A 14,532-nucleotide genomic window follows, 5' to 3' on the forward strand; every position below is an offset into this window, starting at 1 on the left:
GGGGGGGGGGGGGGGGGAGAATGTGAAATCATGAGCAGAGACATCAAAATGAGTGCGAATCCTGATGTAATGGGATTCCCCTATTAATTAAAACCCTCACAAAAAAGGGAAGGAAATCTTATCATTATATTATGAACTTGACAAATTCGGAGAAAAGAAACATCAAATGTCTCTTTGCAGAGTAATCAAGATTGTGAGGGCAGTGCGTTTTTTTTTGTCAAAAAAGAAACAGAACCACAAATATCTTTCTTGTGATGAATTTTGGAAGAAACAGTAGGCACACCCTGTGGAACTTAAGATCCCTTCACCGCACATTTTGCCTGGTCTTGATCATCCGCTTCAGTGTGGCCAGCCAGAAGTTGCATTCATCCCATTCGCTGGTCGTTAGCAACACCTGTTTCAAATACAGATCCTGCAATTCAGCAATTTCCATGCCCGGAATATACTGACGTTTTATTACAACGCACCTGTATCTGTAGTGCTCCGCTGAAATCATGCTTGTCCAGAGCTTGACAGAGCTGCGCCAGTTTGTCTGCCACATTCTTTGAGATGTCTCCACTGTTGAGTTTCACAAACAGAGCCCCTAATTTCCTCGAGTTGTCTTCTATTTCACGTTTTTTCACTGGATTAGCACGTGTTCCTCCTAATGCTTCTGATGTCTCGCTGAAAAGCCTTGTCAGTGTTGCTATTATGGGTTTCTGGTGGGCTGCAGCAATTTAACAAGAAGAGGAAACACTGTCCAGTGAGAACTGACTGACCAACAAAACCATACATCCTCACAATGGCAAACAAACCACACAGTTCCAAAATTTTTAACACATTAGATCCATACCTGGCACGTTGGAAGTATCTGCAGTCTGAACAGTTGGCGGTGGAGCTGGTTGTGCATCTGCTTGCTGTGAAGAACCACTTACTAGCTGCACCGAACCCACTCCAGTTCTTGGAGCGACTCCTGGAGTTGCCATTGGCATAAACCCCATAGGTGTTGTCGTTGGAGCAACTACTTGGTGCATCTTTGGGGTAGGAAAATGACCAACTTGTGAAGCAGCCGATCCATGTGGACCAGGACCTGGGGGAGCAGTGTTACCAGAACCCTGGGGACAGAGCCAATAGCTTAGAGAAACTGAAATGAAGGCATCTTCAAATTTAACATAGATACGAGTGCACATACAGTAAACAAATGAGAACCCATGGTTGGCTGCTGATATTGCTCGACGTTCTTTAGAGCAGGAGGAGTTGAAGGAACAAAAGTAGTTCTCATGGATTGCTGAGCATTGCTTACAGGAGCAGGAACGAAAGATGGCTGCAAGGAAACCAGAATACACAAGGTTAGGCACAGAAACCAATCATAACAGAATCGATAAGTCCCAATCACAAGCGACTACTCCAGAGATTTATTCTCAACCGCCAGGATAACTCTAATTTCTCCATCCACGTTGCTCCTTTTACCCAACAGTGTTGTTGACCTTGTACTGTAGACCTTTAGGTTTTCAAGGAATGTTTTGAGATTGATGAGATGTAATCATGTAAGTATATTCTATGTGATTTATTGTCTCCCATGTTCCCACAACAGAGGAGGATAGGCATTTTAGTCAATATAGACCTGCATAATGCTCTCTAACTCAATGATCGAAACTTGATGAGTACTCAAAATAGAATTGGAAATGGTCAATTACTTGATTTACACACTGCTGAGGTCTCCTACATGAAGACCAAACATCCATGAAGTTTCCGACCAACAAGGTGAAACACATATTAAACAGAAAAAGAAAAGCAAAAAGCCAAAACTCATTTACCTGTGGATCAGGCTGAGCTTGGTTAGGCATAAACATGGACGGCTGCTGCATAGGTGGATGCGAACTTGAAGGGACAATCCCTCCCGCATAAGAATCATTGTACTGTTGTTGATACTGATTATCGTATGGACTACCAGGAACACTTGGTGTCATTTGAGTTGCTTTCTAAGTAACAGAAGAATAACAGTTGAGTACCTTTGATCTAAAAGCAAGGAGATAGCAGTGTTCCAAAGCAAGACATAGGAACAGAACTCAAGATCAAACCTGATGATATGGCAGTGGGCTTTCAGGATGAGGGTCAATCGAACTAGCATTTTGAGTATCTACAACAGCACCTGAAACATTAGGGACTAGCTAATTTCATATGCCTACAGAGAAACTATGGAGTATGGAATTAAGCCAGCTCCAACCATTCCAAGAAAAAATCCTAAAGAAAAATCTACAAAGTATTAACATGACCATGTTTTCAGCAGCTGATTGTAAGTCATCAAAAAACCTCTGTTCCAGAGAAATTTACCCATTACGAGCAGAACAAAAATTATTTCGTCAACTGCATTAATCTAGGAGCAATGGAATATTTGACCAAGACAGGCAAACCGGATTGGTCCAGAGAGAAATAAATGAATAATGTGCATTGGTTAGATGTTAGATGTAGTTGGTTGAGCTTCTATGTTGTTAAGTTATGAATTCAATTATGGGAATCTCAAATTCCACATTCAAAAGATGACTTGAGCCATCAACAGTACTTTCATGCTAGAAGATATCCTGACAACATATCTGATTACGTACCAGGTTCTGCAGACAGGGCAATCCGATCCCGTAAGATTGAAAGTTCAGGTGACAAGCCACCAGACTCCAGAACTTTCAAACACTTCATCGCCGTCATTAGACGCCCCTGACAGGCCAAAATCTCAGAGTAACTCTCAAAAAGCTTGCAGAGGGATGTGCTGAATCTTTTGTTCCCGGTTGCCAAGGCAAGAACAAGGGTCTTCTCCATAAAATCCTAGCAAAAGAGGAAAGCGAAGATTTTGAGCCGGGATACTCAAATTAGCTTATGGCATTATAGTGCACAAGATAAAAGGTAATACTCACTTGAAGAACCTCAGCATAAGATTTTCCATCACGCTCATTTACAAGGCTGCTTGACCAAATTTCTACTGTTTTGTCAACATTATTTGCGCAAATATAGCACAAAGTTGCAGCCAAAGTATTACCGGCAGCCATCAACTTTGAGGCGAGAGCATCACAGAGACTGGTCCATTCATCTCCTTGTGCAAACTGGTTGTCAATAAACATAAGAATGACATGAGTTATGAAGAGTTTTGAAGCAACACAAGTTACGTAGAAGTTACATGGTAAAGAAATCAGAGTGTTATTCACAACAAGTCTGACAGCCTTTAGTTAACATCACATGTTGGACAATATAATGATCATGTAAGATAAAGATCATTTAGATCTCGTTTCTTTATGAACGCTACGAAACTACTAAAATTACTAACTTGTTAACAAAATCACCCATACTGATTAGTACAACAACATTATAAAGAAGATTCTTTCAAGATCAGCTACACTTCTTCCATTCTTTTATTAAGAGATGCAAGAAATTCAGTAACCAGTGTTCTTACTTCATCAAGAAAACAGCCATAACCAAGTAACAAGTTTACTACCATTGTCTGATGAACTTACACTACAAAGGAGAGCAAGAGTTTCTTTCCAGAACTTTGGTGGCCTGGTGTGAACAAGGGTCATGAGATCATTGTTCACCATCGCAGAAACAACCTGAAACAGATTCAAGCACAGAAATTGGATGAAATTGTAAACTATAATCAGGAAGCTCGATGGCACTGAATTGTGTATCAAATAGGAAGAGAATTTAAAGATACCTTCATGTAAGGTGCACAGCTCATCTTCAGATATCTATTACGAGTACTCTCCCACAGTGCAGCGCCGCCAACATGAGCAATGACTAAAGCATCAGCGAACTTATTTGCAGATATACACTGAGCTACCGCTTCCTTGTAATCCCCTACAACTAAAGCACGTTGGAGAGTATCATCAAATACTGGATCAGAGATTTCTTCTTCGTCTTCTGGTATTTGTTGAATCTCTTCTATGTTTGCACCATAACCAGTAGCTGGGGGAGTAAAGTCCGCAGCAGATGTTGATACAGGAGTATCAGTCTTAGGACTTGGAAGATTGTTGAAGAAGTCTTCACCATTATCCATACCAAATACAGCCGCCTCTTTATTGTACTCAGGCTCCATTGCATCTTGTTCCACAGTGTCATCCAACTGAGTGCCATTCAGATCTGAAGAAAGTCCGTCTACTGCTTTATCCTTCTCCTCAGAAAGCAAGCTAAAGCCCAGATGATTAAGCAACTTCGTTCTTGTAGTTCCTTCATCTTCAAACATAGTTTTCAACAAGCCCCATGTCTCCTTTTCCTCACTAGATCTGCCAAAAAAAAGAGAAAACAGAACAGATAGGAAAAATTAAAATTTCTGGCATTCTGCTAGTTTCTTGTAGGATGACTATAAGTGCATTCGACAATCGACCATAAAGATGAATTACTCAGACTCATGAGATTTCTTCTCACACAAAACCCTTAGAGAAAACTTGTCTCCTTTCTCTAGTGCATCTTCAAATTCAGAAGAATGATTCACCAAACTTTGTTCCATGACCAGAGTATGCAAAAATACCTGAAATGCGACAGGGAGTCATAAAAATTGAAAAGACAAAAGACAAAAGCAGAAGAAAATATGCTACCTAAGAACCCACCTCAGATGCATTGTTCGAAGCACCCTTTTGAGGAAGCTTTTGGTTAAATGAAACAAGCTTTCCGCCAAAGCCAAAAGATGCACCAACAGGTCGCTTGTACCATTTTGGTGCTCTTAGGGGAGCTGCATATAGAATAGGAAGAGCACAAAGCGACGTAAGTTCGTACTCTTCTCATTTCCCATCATTGAAATTTGAAATGATGAAAGCCCTCAACAATCAACAACAGAAATTAATGGCATTACCAGCACCAAAATAGTTCTCTCCAGCACCACAGCGGCTGCAACCCTACAAAGACGGCATATGAAACACGATTCCTTTCCTTTTAAATTGGATGGGAAACAAGAAATTTAGAGTGGAACAAGAGCTGTGCAGAATAACTGAATAAGCTAATTTCTCAACAGAGAGAAAGGAATAACTGATACACAAAACATGATATGAAACATGCTTCCAAGATAACTGACAATTTCCACGCTGGAAGGTAAGAATAATTAAACCCAAAAACATTTATTCTCCGGATGAACCCATAGGCAAACTACCAACATACCTCAATGTTGTAGATGCCTATTTTCCCGTCAAATGAAGATGCTGATATAACTCCAGGTATATTTAGGTACCAATGAACATCAAAATTCCAATTGTTGCCAGCAGGTAACTCAGCTACAATCTGACATGAGTTAGTTCACATTCAGTTAAATAGCATACCACACCTAATCAATCAAAATCTTCATTTAAATTCTTTTTTCCTACCTCTGCTGTATTTGTGTCCCAACAAATAGTACGGTTGTCTTTAGCACAGGTAAGAAGATACGAGCTGTCACTTGGGCACCACTCCATTGCAATCACGCCTGTAATATAAGAAATACCACCCCTACGTCATGAGACCAGAAGCTATGAGAAAACAGGAACATGAAGCAACTACAAGATACAGACATAACACCAAGAAAAGTATTATATAGCAATGAGATGGAGATACCTCTCGTGTGGCCGACAAACTCTTTCATGGGTGACATTGTATTCCTCATGTCCCAAAGCTATTTGCAGATACAACACAGATAAATAAAAGAGAACTTTGAACAGCAACAATTAATATAAAATGTGATCCACTACCTTCAGAGTAGAAGAACTATCATCATCTGATGCAACAATAATCTGAGTTGCAATATCAGGATTCCACTGCAAAACTGAGCACCGTCGTCGAACAGAATCTGCAAAGCTGTTGATTGACAAAGGCTTGACCAGATTGTGATAGCAAATGACTGAGGACGCCATGTCCAGGTATATCATCCTTGGAAAAGACACATTGCAAAGGCCAGAAATTTACCTAATTACAGGCTTCTGCTTCCTCAAGTCCCAGACCACTGGAGGAAATGATAAACACGGTTCAGCGGAAGTTGCACCACAGTTCACCAATGAGCGATAAAGATCATTCAAACTAGCTAGGAGGGAAAGAGAACTCTAATTCTCACCAGTTGTCCCATTATATGAGGTGGATGCTAATATTTGTTGAACCTTTCTGTTCCACGATAAAAAAGAAATTTCACCTTGTGCAGCAGAACTACTACCCTGCATAAGATCCTCGTCAATTTCCATTAGCCTCCAGGACTCAACATATAAAATTGCAGAAGTTGGAAATATACCATGCCTTTCTAGGAACAAAAAGATCAAATTAAAGCAATGGCGTGAATAGACATCCACCATCTACCTGGAGAGTCGATTGCTAACCACACACACACACACACACCCAGAAGATGCTTTTTAAGCAAGGGTCCTGAGCTGTAATCAATGATAGTATACCTTCAGAACAGGAAACTGAGAAGGCTCCGAAGGCTTAGCAAGATCCCAAATGCAAATCTCACCATCATCAGCACCAGAAGCAAGCAGGTTTGGTGTTATAGCGTTAAACTCGAGACCACGGACCTAAATACAAGGAAACAGAGCACACAAACACTCATATGAGGGGTCTTGGGAGATAACATGAGATAAAAGCTAACAATAGAATTTTTAGAAAGACAACTCACAGGCCCTTTATGTATTTGAAGATGTCCAACAAGCATACTTTCGCCAGACTGAGAACTGGAAACAAAAAAAAATGAGAAGGGGTCGAATTAGACTAGGACAACCAAAGAACCCTTCAAAAAGAGTACAAGTATGGGCTCTCCATCTCTATTCCCTCTTTTTCTTGCAGCATAGACTGTGTCAAAGTTGTATTCCACCAGTAACAGAGGACCTTGTCCTATATGCAAACTAAATGAAAGGAAATCAACAAATATTAAAACTAAAATTGTGGAATCATCAGCAAATGTAATGGCTGCCAGACGGTGAACTGCCATGGGATGACGGCCCCTAAAACCAACACATTATAACGCTAATAATAGGTATAATACGGCCTGAGAAACTCTATTGAAGACAGACTCTCCAGGTTCCTTAGCAATAGCAAAACTAAGAACAAAATATGCTTGCCAGATTTTCTTCTATGAGACTTCCAGTCCATATCACAAAAAAAAAACCTTTCCAATCTCCAAATCTAAAAAAGATAGCTTGCTTAAACGATCTAAAAGAGGAATTTCTCATAAGAATTAGGTCGGAACAACACAAACACAGGGGACAAGGGGGAAAACAGGTTGAAGACATGCTATATAAGCAGATTAGACGAAGATTCACAGCATTCAACCAGGATGCAAAAGACTCTAAAATCCATCTTGCATATTTAAAGCGGATATCAGTCAATCCGTCTATACTAGATCCACCATGACTTCCCGGTAACGGAGATTTTTCATTGCGAGCTCACAATGCATATATTATGAAATCCCAACGCAAATGAGTTGAATCGCATCAAGGGTGATGAAATCTGACGTGTGGTAAAGTGAGGTGAGAAGAATCACCGGATCAGAGAGAATGGATTCCAAATATCAATATTCCCATCGACAAGGCCACCGGCGATGAGACCAAGGGAAAGTTCGTCAGAGCCGGATCCATTTCTTCCCCACGCGAGGCGATTGAAACGTTCGGAGCTGGGGCACTCGCCCACCAGTATCAGCTCCCGATCGTCCGACTGGAAGTCGACCTTGAAGATATCGAGATTGGCGGACGAACTAAACGACAGATCCACAGCCCCTGCCATGGTCCCGGCCGCCATGTACGGAGCGTCCGGAGACAGCGCCACGGAGGCGGATCTGCTCACCTCCTTTATGCACGCCATTGTATGAGGAGATCAAAATCCCAGACAGAGGGAACAAAATGACAAGGAAGATAGAGATCGGGGTGTCCCAGAATTAGGGTTTGAAATTGAGATCTGATTGGGGGGTTTCACAGAGACTACAAGAGAGGGGGAGGAGAGGAGGGCCAACGCAAGCAGCTCGGTAACGACTCAGAAAGATGTACTACGGTCGGAGCATAAGACCAAAATGCCCCTGAGAGACAGCCAGCCAGCCAGCAGCTGGGGATCGGATTTTGGATGAAAACGAATGCTTGCCCTTAGTTTTGGAAATTTGATATTATTGTTATTATTATCATCATCAGAGTGATTAGGTTTAAACAAAGCGAGTCCGTAACGTTGTGTTGTGTATAAAAAATAAATGTATAGAAAAGGAAACATCATGGGTAGGTTACATATAACTTGGTTAACGGTAACATTATGAAGGAAGAGGAAGAGAAAGCCCCGACTCCATCCATGATCCAACACCTTCGCCATCTCCAGGAACGAATTGAACCCTGCGAGAGCACGTGGCATCGAGAAGGTGCACGTGCGTGCTGACTCTCCTTCCACTGGGCCTCCCCTCGGCCCAACCCATACATCACCTTCTGCGGCCCACTTCTTAATCATAAACATAAACATATATGCTTGTGAAAATTATATTTATTTTAAATGTTGGCAGCCCAATCAAAAGAAGAACTTTTTTGATGGAGTTCGTGGGGGGAAAAAAAATTGGGGGAGAGAAAGCGAAAGCAAAGAGAAACGCAGCAGACCACAGAATGAAATGAGAAAGCACCTCTTTACTCAAGGGGTCAGGTAGAGACCGGAGAGAGACAGAGAGAGAGATCTGGCTCCGAGCGAATGGAAAGGGACGTGTCGAGCTACAACACCTACAACTACGGCGATGCCCTTTACTGGGACGCCCGCTACGTCCAGGAGGCGTCCTCCTTCGACTGGTATCAGCGCTACTCTTCTCTCCGCCCTTTTGTCCGCTCCTTCATCCCCACTTCTTCTCGTGTCCTCATGGTCGGCTGCGGCAACTCCCGTACGTCCTTTCTCTGCTTTGAACGCTCTCTTTCTGCTGCATAGGGTTTTTGGTTTGTTGCTTTCTGAAATTTGGAAATGCCCAATGCTTTAGTTTTCCCTTTTCGTCTGTTTAACAAGGGAAAAATATAGGATTCTTTTGGGCAACGACTGTTTACTCTTCCACCCAACACTATAATAATAGCTCAGTCGGGTATACTTTAGGATTTAAAAAAAAGGAACTCGATGGATGGTTATCCATATGGGGCCATTGATGGCGTGTTAAGAGCAGCGAATTCGATACTGCCCTCAATAAAGGTTATGAATAAAGCTCCATTGCCAGCTATTTAGTACGAGTTTCCCCAAAAGCTGAAATCTTCCTGGGGATTCCCCCCTCTTCAAAGGAATTTTTTTTTTCTGTCACGAGCAGTAAGCTGTTTGTTTCTCTTTGCTGCAGTTATGTCGGAGGACATGGTCAAGGACGGGTACGAGGACATAATGAATATCGACATCTCTTCAGTGGCTATTGAGCTGATGAGAACCAAATATGCTTATGTTCCTCAGCTGAAATGTATACTTCTGGGCCTTTATATCTCCGGTCTTTTAAGTTGTCACCTCTGTTAATTTTATAACGTGTGAGCAAGAAGTATTATTGTATTTCATCCATGTATCTTGCTTGACAGACATGCAAATGGATGTTAGAGATATGAGCTTCTTCCCGGATGAGTCCTTTGATAGTGTCATAGATAAAGGTGCGTTTTCAACTGAAATTATCTACTGTTTTTGTCAACAAGTTTTTTTTTTGGATTGTAGCAGGCTATAGGCTCACTGTTTCACGATATTTGTTCCCTGTTGTCACATTTTTGACTCGGCTGCTGATTCCAGGAACCCTTGATTCTTTGATGGTATGGTAGATATTCCAAATCTCATTTTGTTTCTATTATTTGCGCTTCTATACAATTTAAGTTTTGGTCTCTTGTGACGGTGTCTTCCAGTGTGGCAATGATGCTCCTCTAAGTGCTGCAAGAATGTTGGGTGAAGTTAGCAGGTTATAGTTAGCACTATACGTCTGACAGCTGTTCATGATATTCTCTCCAAACTTACAGATGCCATTATTAGATTTCAATTGTATACCTGTTGGACTTACAGAATACAAGGATGTTGCCTGTTCTGTGCTAAAAGTTTCTCTGTCTCCATGTCTGCAGGCTCATTAAACCTGGAGGAACATACATGTTGGTAAATATTAGATGCACATGAGATACTCTCAATGTCTTGATTATGTATTTACCTACCTCATTTGCCTGTATGATCTAAAATTTTGCTTTTATCTTTTGTTCTGGGTGGATAGGTAACCTATGGTGATCCCAAAGTGAGAATGCCTCATCTGACCCGGCCGGTCTACAACTGGAAAACCTCCTTATACATAATACGCAAGTCTCTGATTGTTTCAATTATTATTTTTTTTTTGGTGTGGAAAGGGATCTACAGTTGTTGTGCAGCTAAATTGAGGCAGATGACACCAATGTTGTTGATGGGTAGAAATGTGAATTGGACTTTTGACTCATAAGTGACATTTTTTGCAGCCAGACCTGGATTTCAAAGGCCAGCAGGTAGCGGATGTTCAGGGAAATCATATATGGAACCAATACCTGTGACAAGTGAGGGCTTATTACCACAGGAGTATGTTCTGGAGGATCCGGATTCACACTTTATATATGTATGCAAAAAGACGAAGGAGATGGATGCAGCTCATGTGCCATTGATGAATGGTGTTTTCTAGAAGTTGTGTTCATTGCACCGAACTGCAGAAACGGTTGTGTACGTGTGTGTGCCTGTCTTGGGAGTCTTACCACTGATGCAGAAAACCTCTGTTTGAGTAACTTTTTAAGTTATACAAATCTTAGATAATTTTGACTTGGTTTCTCTTACCGAAATTGTATGGCGGTTTGCTTCATTTCGTTATTATATGCAAACTATTTTCGGCATTGCAATAAGATGTTTTAGAGATTTAGTTATTTTTTATAATGTTCCTTAAGGGGGTTTATTATCACATTTTGCATTTCTACGCTCTCTATTTCATTATCATATGGCGATTTGCTTCATTTCATTATTCTGTTGGTACCATTTCGCCCTTGCATTTATCTGGTGCAGATACATGTCATCATCTGACCTCCCGATTTTGTCTTATGCTTAGAAAGTTCGGAGTTGTTTGTACTGCAGAGCCCTTTTATCTGTAATGATAACAAAAAGAGAGGATATCGTTGATAGCCCCCGTCTCAGCCATGAGATGTTTATGGCGGTACAAATGGCGTCTACCCCAAGAATGGACTTGTCATTTGTAAAGAAAATAAAACAACCTGAACCTGATCTTACAGATGGAGAGATAAGGGAACGACCCGAGCTGGGGTGTGTATGTATACATACATTAGTGTCTCTACAAACAAGATTGCTTCTGATCTGATGATGATAAAATTGAGTTGCAAGAAAAGACACAACTCCTAAGAGGAGAGGATGATCTCAATCTCAAAATCACAAGGCCAGACTCCGCTTCGTGTCTTCCATTTTCATAAGAAGGCCTTTGATCTCTTCTTCCATCCTCAACTTCATCTCCAGATAATCTCTATGAGCTCTCTCCATTGTCTGGAACTCCTCATGTTTCTTACTCCGCGCCTCCTCTGCCTCACCCATACTCAACTTCATGATCCTGCTCATGTACTCCTCCTCTACCTTTTCCTTCTTTGCTATTGCAATCCGTTTTAAGCTCTCTGCTTCTCTTCTTGCATCATCCGCACGTGCTTGGAACATCTCTGCCTCTGCTTGCTTTATTCTCACAATGCTCTCCAGTTCCTCGAAAAGAAGTTCCTTTCTCTCGACATCTGACTCCACAGGACAGGCCTCGGCTCGCTTTGAGGGTCTTTTCTGGTGGTGGGGTTTATCTAATAAGCACATGGGTCTGAGCCACAAGTTGTCCTGACTAGAGCCAGCCATCCCATGGCTGCTTTTTGACTGATCATTTCTGATTGGGGCAGGAGCTTCACCCAAGTTGGAGGAATCGAAATCTGCAGTCAATTGTGCAAAAATAATTATGAGCCGAAGTTCTTCAGGTCTTTGAAAAGTTCATTTAACCAGAGTTCGTGCAAATTACAGAATATGCGACTGGAATGCATCCGGATAAAACATATGATAATATGCCAAAAGCATGAGAAATTAGGAAGAAAACAAACACCCTGATAAAAGAAATAAATGTACCTGACAGGAAACTCAGTATTCGATTGCAGGCTTCAGAAAGGCCTACAGATTTACTTGTTACGCTCGCCAGCATTAGATCAGCAGCTTCATGCAACCACTTCCCTCTGAAGTCTTTGCTTGCTGAAAATATCCTCTTGATATACTCAAGTTCCTTGCAAAATCTTTCGAGTTTCCATTCCCTGGCAAAATTCTGAAACACTTCTTTCACGAAGCCGAACATCTCCGAGGGATGGTCACAGGCTACACAATGGAATTGCATCTCGGTCTTCCCTTGGGTGCCAGACGGGCTGTTCCCATTCCGGATGAAAGATTCCCGTAGCCCGCAATCAGTGTGGCACCAGTGAAGACAAACATCGCAACCAACCCAGCTACAAGTGTTAGATGCCATGTCAAAACTCGAGCACACAAGGCACATACAAGCACTGCAAAACCCATCCTTCCTTGAACAAACCCTGCAATCACACTCATCAACAGGTACAAGACTCCTACAATTAAGATTTTTGCACCTCAAGTTCATGAAGATCTCAGCTAAATCAGAGGAAGAGAGGCCATTGTCCAACTGAAGGAATTCGGGGCATCCAGTTTTCAGCGAGACCAAGATCTCCAACTGAGCGCGATGGGATTTTTTGAGCAACTCCAATGTTATATCAGTCCTGTTCTGCAGTGCATCTTGAAAAGCATGGAGTTTTACATGCTTATCCATGTTTAGCATCATCTGCCGAATGCTTTCCTTCAAGCTACTAATGTATCGCACAGGCATCTCATTAAATTTCTTGGCCATTACATGCATGGAGTCAGAAAGAATGTAGCCGATGACAGTCTCAACAAAATCATCCCCACCAGTTCTCAGGCTACTACTTATCAAGGATATGCTACCACCAATCATCTCCTTGGATTTCTCCTTCTCAAAATTTAACTTTGAACCATTTTCCTTAGAACCCATACTCGGACACGGTGATCTAACATCAACACACTTCTGGAAACTCAACTGCTTCTCGAGTACATTAGCTCCCTTACAGCTTCCAGCTGCTATCCTAATACGTCCTTCCGCAACTTGAGCAGAATCTGATACACCTTTCAGTGCTTGAGGTTTAATGGAGCCATTTCCATTTTCCATTAGTCTTTGATAGATTTGACTTTCTTTGTTATTTGAATCATTATGAGATAGTGCTTGCCAATCAACACCCTGAAATATAGGTCGGCTGTGAACTGACTGATCATTATCCGCAGCATTCTGATTCAATGAACAACTTGGATTATGATGAAAGGAGTGGGAACCTGAGAAGGACATCGACAAGGTGAAGCATTCAGAATCGGTACAAAATGTGTTCGTCAAGGACCGAACGCTTCTAGAGCAGACTGGAGAACCAGGAGTCTGACTAATATCTTGGCCACCCATCGGCAACAATACATCTGGTAGACCAAGAGACAGATCCAGTGGCTCCAGCAGTAGCTTCTCATCTTTTGGTTTCTTAAGATCAGAATGCTTGGTTTTGCCTGACTTTCTAACCGGAGAGCTGGAAAAGAGTTCAAACCCTCTAACACTTGGTCCTTCCAAATTGCCATCTTCATTCTGATTCCTGTTAGCAAAGTTCCCATATTTTCCTTCAGATAGAGCTCCATTCCCAATAGAATCAAGAGGTGTGACAGCCACGCTTTTTCCTTTATCTTTGCATATCTGGGCAGAGCACACCGATACCATGTTTATGTACTCCGTATCCGTTCTATTTGCCTGTTCAGTTTCTTCATCACATTTTGGTGCTTCGGCTTTCGCTCCGTTGACATCAAGATCACTACTCTTTTCATGCTTGGGTTCTTCTGTGTCAAACTGTTTGGCAACGGCCAATAGTGTGTTTCCTTCCAATTTGAGTTTATCATTCTCCTTTCCGCCCTCACCTTCATCATCAATCATATCCCTGGTCTTCTTTTCATAGACAGTATCTCTACAATCTCCAGTTTGGTTACTCACCAAAATCGTAGCACTATCATTCACACTGTTCTCAGAAGCATGCAGCTCAGCAACTTGTTTTGGCACATCTTCCACTTTCTCAACACTTGTACCATCCCCCGAATCCCGAGCCTCGTCCATTTTCTTCTCACTGTTCTCAAGTTCAAGTTCCCCGTGATTATTTTCAGTTTTGGCTTCCCCTATGTTATCATCAAACTCACTGTCCTTCCTGATTTCTCGGTGAGTACTCTGAATCTCTGTTTCCCTGTGATCATTAGAAAGCCTGATAGATTCCTCGTCTCTAACGTGATTGCTGGTCAGGGAAGCACCTGATGCGGTCTGAGGATGGGGCTCAGGCTCCAGCTCCCCTTCCTCCATCTCGCTACTACGTCCACCACTCTTGCCCTGTACCTCCTCCTCGCTCTTTCTGGCAACATTTCCAACACTTTTTGACTGCTCACTCCCCGAATCCTTAGACCATGAAGAAGAAGCCAAGGGCTTAGACTTGGAGCGGGAGTTCCTTGAATCCTTTGATTCCGCACACATTC

The 14,532-nt window shown here is 42.0% G+C and overlaps 3 protein-coding genes across 6 annotated transcripts in view; 1 reads left to right on the forward strand and 2 right to left on the reverse strand.

Annotated features, from left to right (window-relative positions):
* Positions 1 to 87: 87 nt before the first annotated feature.
* On the reverse strand, positions 88 to 8,037 carry LOC104801971 (protein transport protein SEC31 homolog B-like). 2 transcript variants are annotated; one of them, XM_010525357.2, is made up of 22 exons: positions 7,454 to 8,037; positions 6,590 to 6,644; positions 6,366 to 6,488; positions 6,038 to 6,134; positions 5,893 to 5,929; positions 5,679 to 5,784; positions 5,545 to 5,602; positions 5,319 to 5,416; positions 5,116 to 5,235; positions 4,814 to 4,856; positions 4,572 to 4,693; positions 4,365 to 4,492; positions 3,680 to 4,247; positions 3,483 to 3,575; positions 2,889 to 3,074; positions 2,586 to 2,799; positions 2,061 to 2,119; positions 1,797 to 1,961; positions 1,172 to 1,303; positions 833 to 1,094; positions 468 to 706; positions 88 to 394 (listed from the first exon to the last, which is right to left on the reverse strand). In XM_010525357.2, exons 1-22 carry the CDS (start codon positions 7,768 to 7,770, stop codon positions 305 to 307), a joined length of 3,312 nt encoding a protein of 1,103 aa, XP_010523659.1. In that variant the 5' UTR covers positions 7,771 to 8,037; the 3' UTR covers positions 88 to 304. The 2 variants fall into 2 exon arrangements, with proteins under 2 accessions (XP_010523659.1, XP_010523658.1); XM_010525356.2 differs by having other exon boundaries at positions 2,061 to 2,131; positions 7,454 to 8,035.
* Positions 8,038 to 8,451: 414 nt separating this feature from the next.
* Positions 8,452 to 10,802, forward strand: LOC104801972 (methyltransferase-like protein 13). Of its 3 annotated transcripts, none has more exons than XM_010525359.1 (8): positions 8,452 to 8,809; positions 9,245 to 9,358; positions 9,471 to 9,539; positions 9,673 to 9,692; positions 9,783 to 9,835; positions 9,993 to 10,023; positions 10,136 to 10,221; positions 10,375 to 10,802. In XM_010525359.1, the coding sequence occupies exons 1-8, from the start codon at positions 8,626 to 8,628 to the stop codon at positions 10,565 to 10,567; spliced, it is 750 nt and encodes a 249-aa protein (XP_010523661.1). In that variant the 5' UTR covers positions 8,452 to 8,625; the 3' UTR covers positions 10,568 to 10,802. The 3 variants fall into 3 exon arrangements, with proteins under 3 accessions (XP_010523661.1, XP_010523662.1, XP_010523660.1); XM_010525360.2 differs by having other exon boundaries at positions 10,136 to 10,217; positions 10,375 to 10,540; XM_010525358.1 differs by having other exon boundaries at positions 8,454 to 8,809; positions 10,136 to 10,217; positions 10,371 to 10,802.
* Positions 10,803 to 11,135: 333 nt separating this feature from the next.
* LOC104803056 (protein OBERON 4) overlaps positions 11,136 to 14,532 on the reverse strand; it is a 4,756-nt gene continuing 1,359 nt past the window's right edge. Inside the window, exons 3-4 of the mRNA XM_010526932.2 lie at positions 12,037 to 14,527; positions 11,136 to 11,846 (exon numbers count right to left, since the gene is read on the reverse strand). Coding sequence (XP_010525234.1) covers positions 11,317 to 11,846; positions 12,037 to 14,527 — 3,021 coding nt within the window. The 3' untranslated portion in view covers positions 11,136 to 11,316. The remainder of the gene's footprint in view (positions 11,847 to 12,036; positions 14,528 to 14,532) is intronic.

This window comes from Tarenaya hassleriana, unplaced genomic scaffold (assembly GCF_000463585.1).
Source record: "Tarenaya hassleriana unplaced genomic scaffold, ASM46358v1 Cleome8, whole genome shotgun sequence".
NCBI classification, from domain to species: domain Eukaryota; kingdom Viridiplantae; phylum Streptophyta; class Magnoliopsida; order Brassicales; family Cleomaceae; genus Tarenaya; species Tarenaya hassleriana.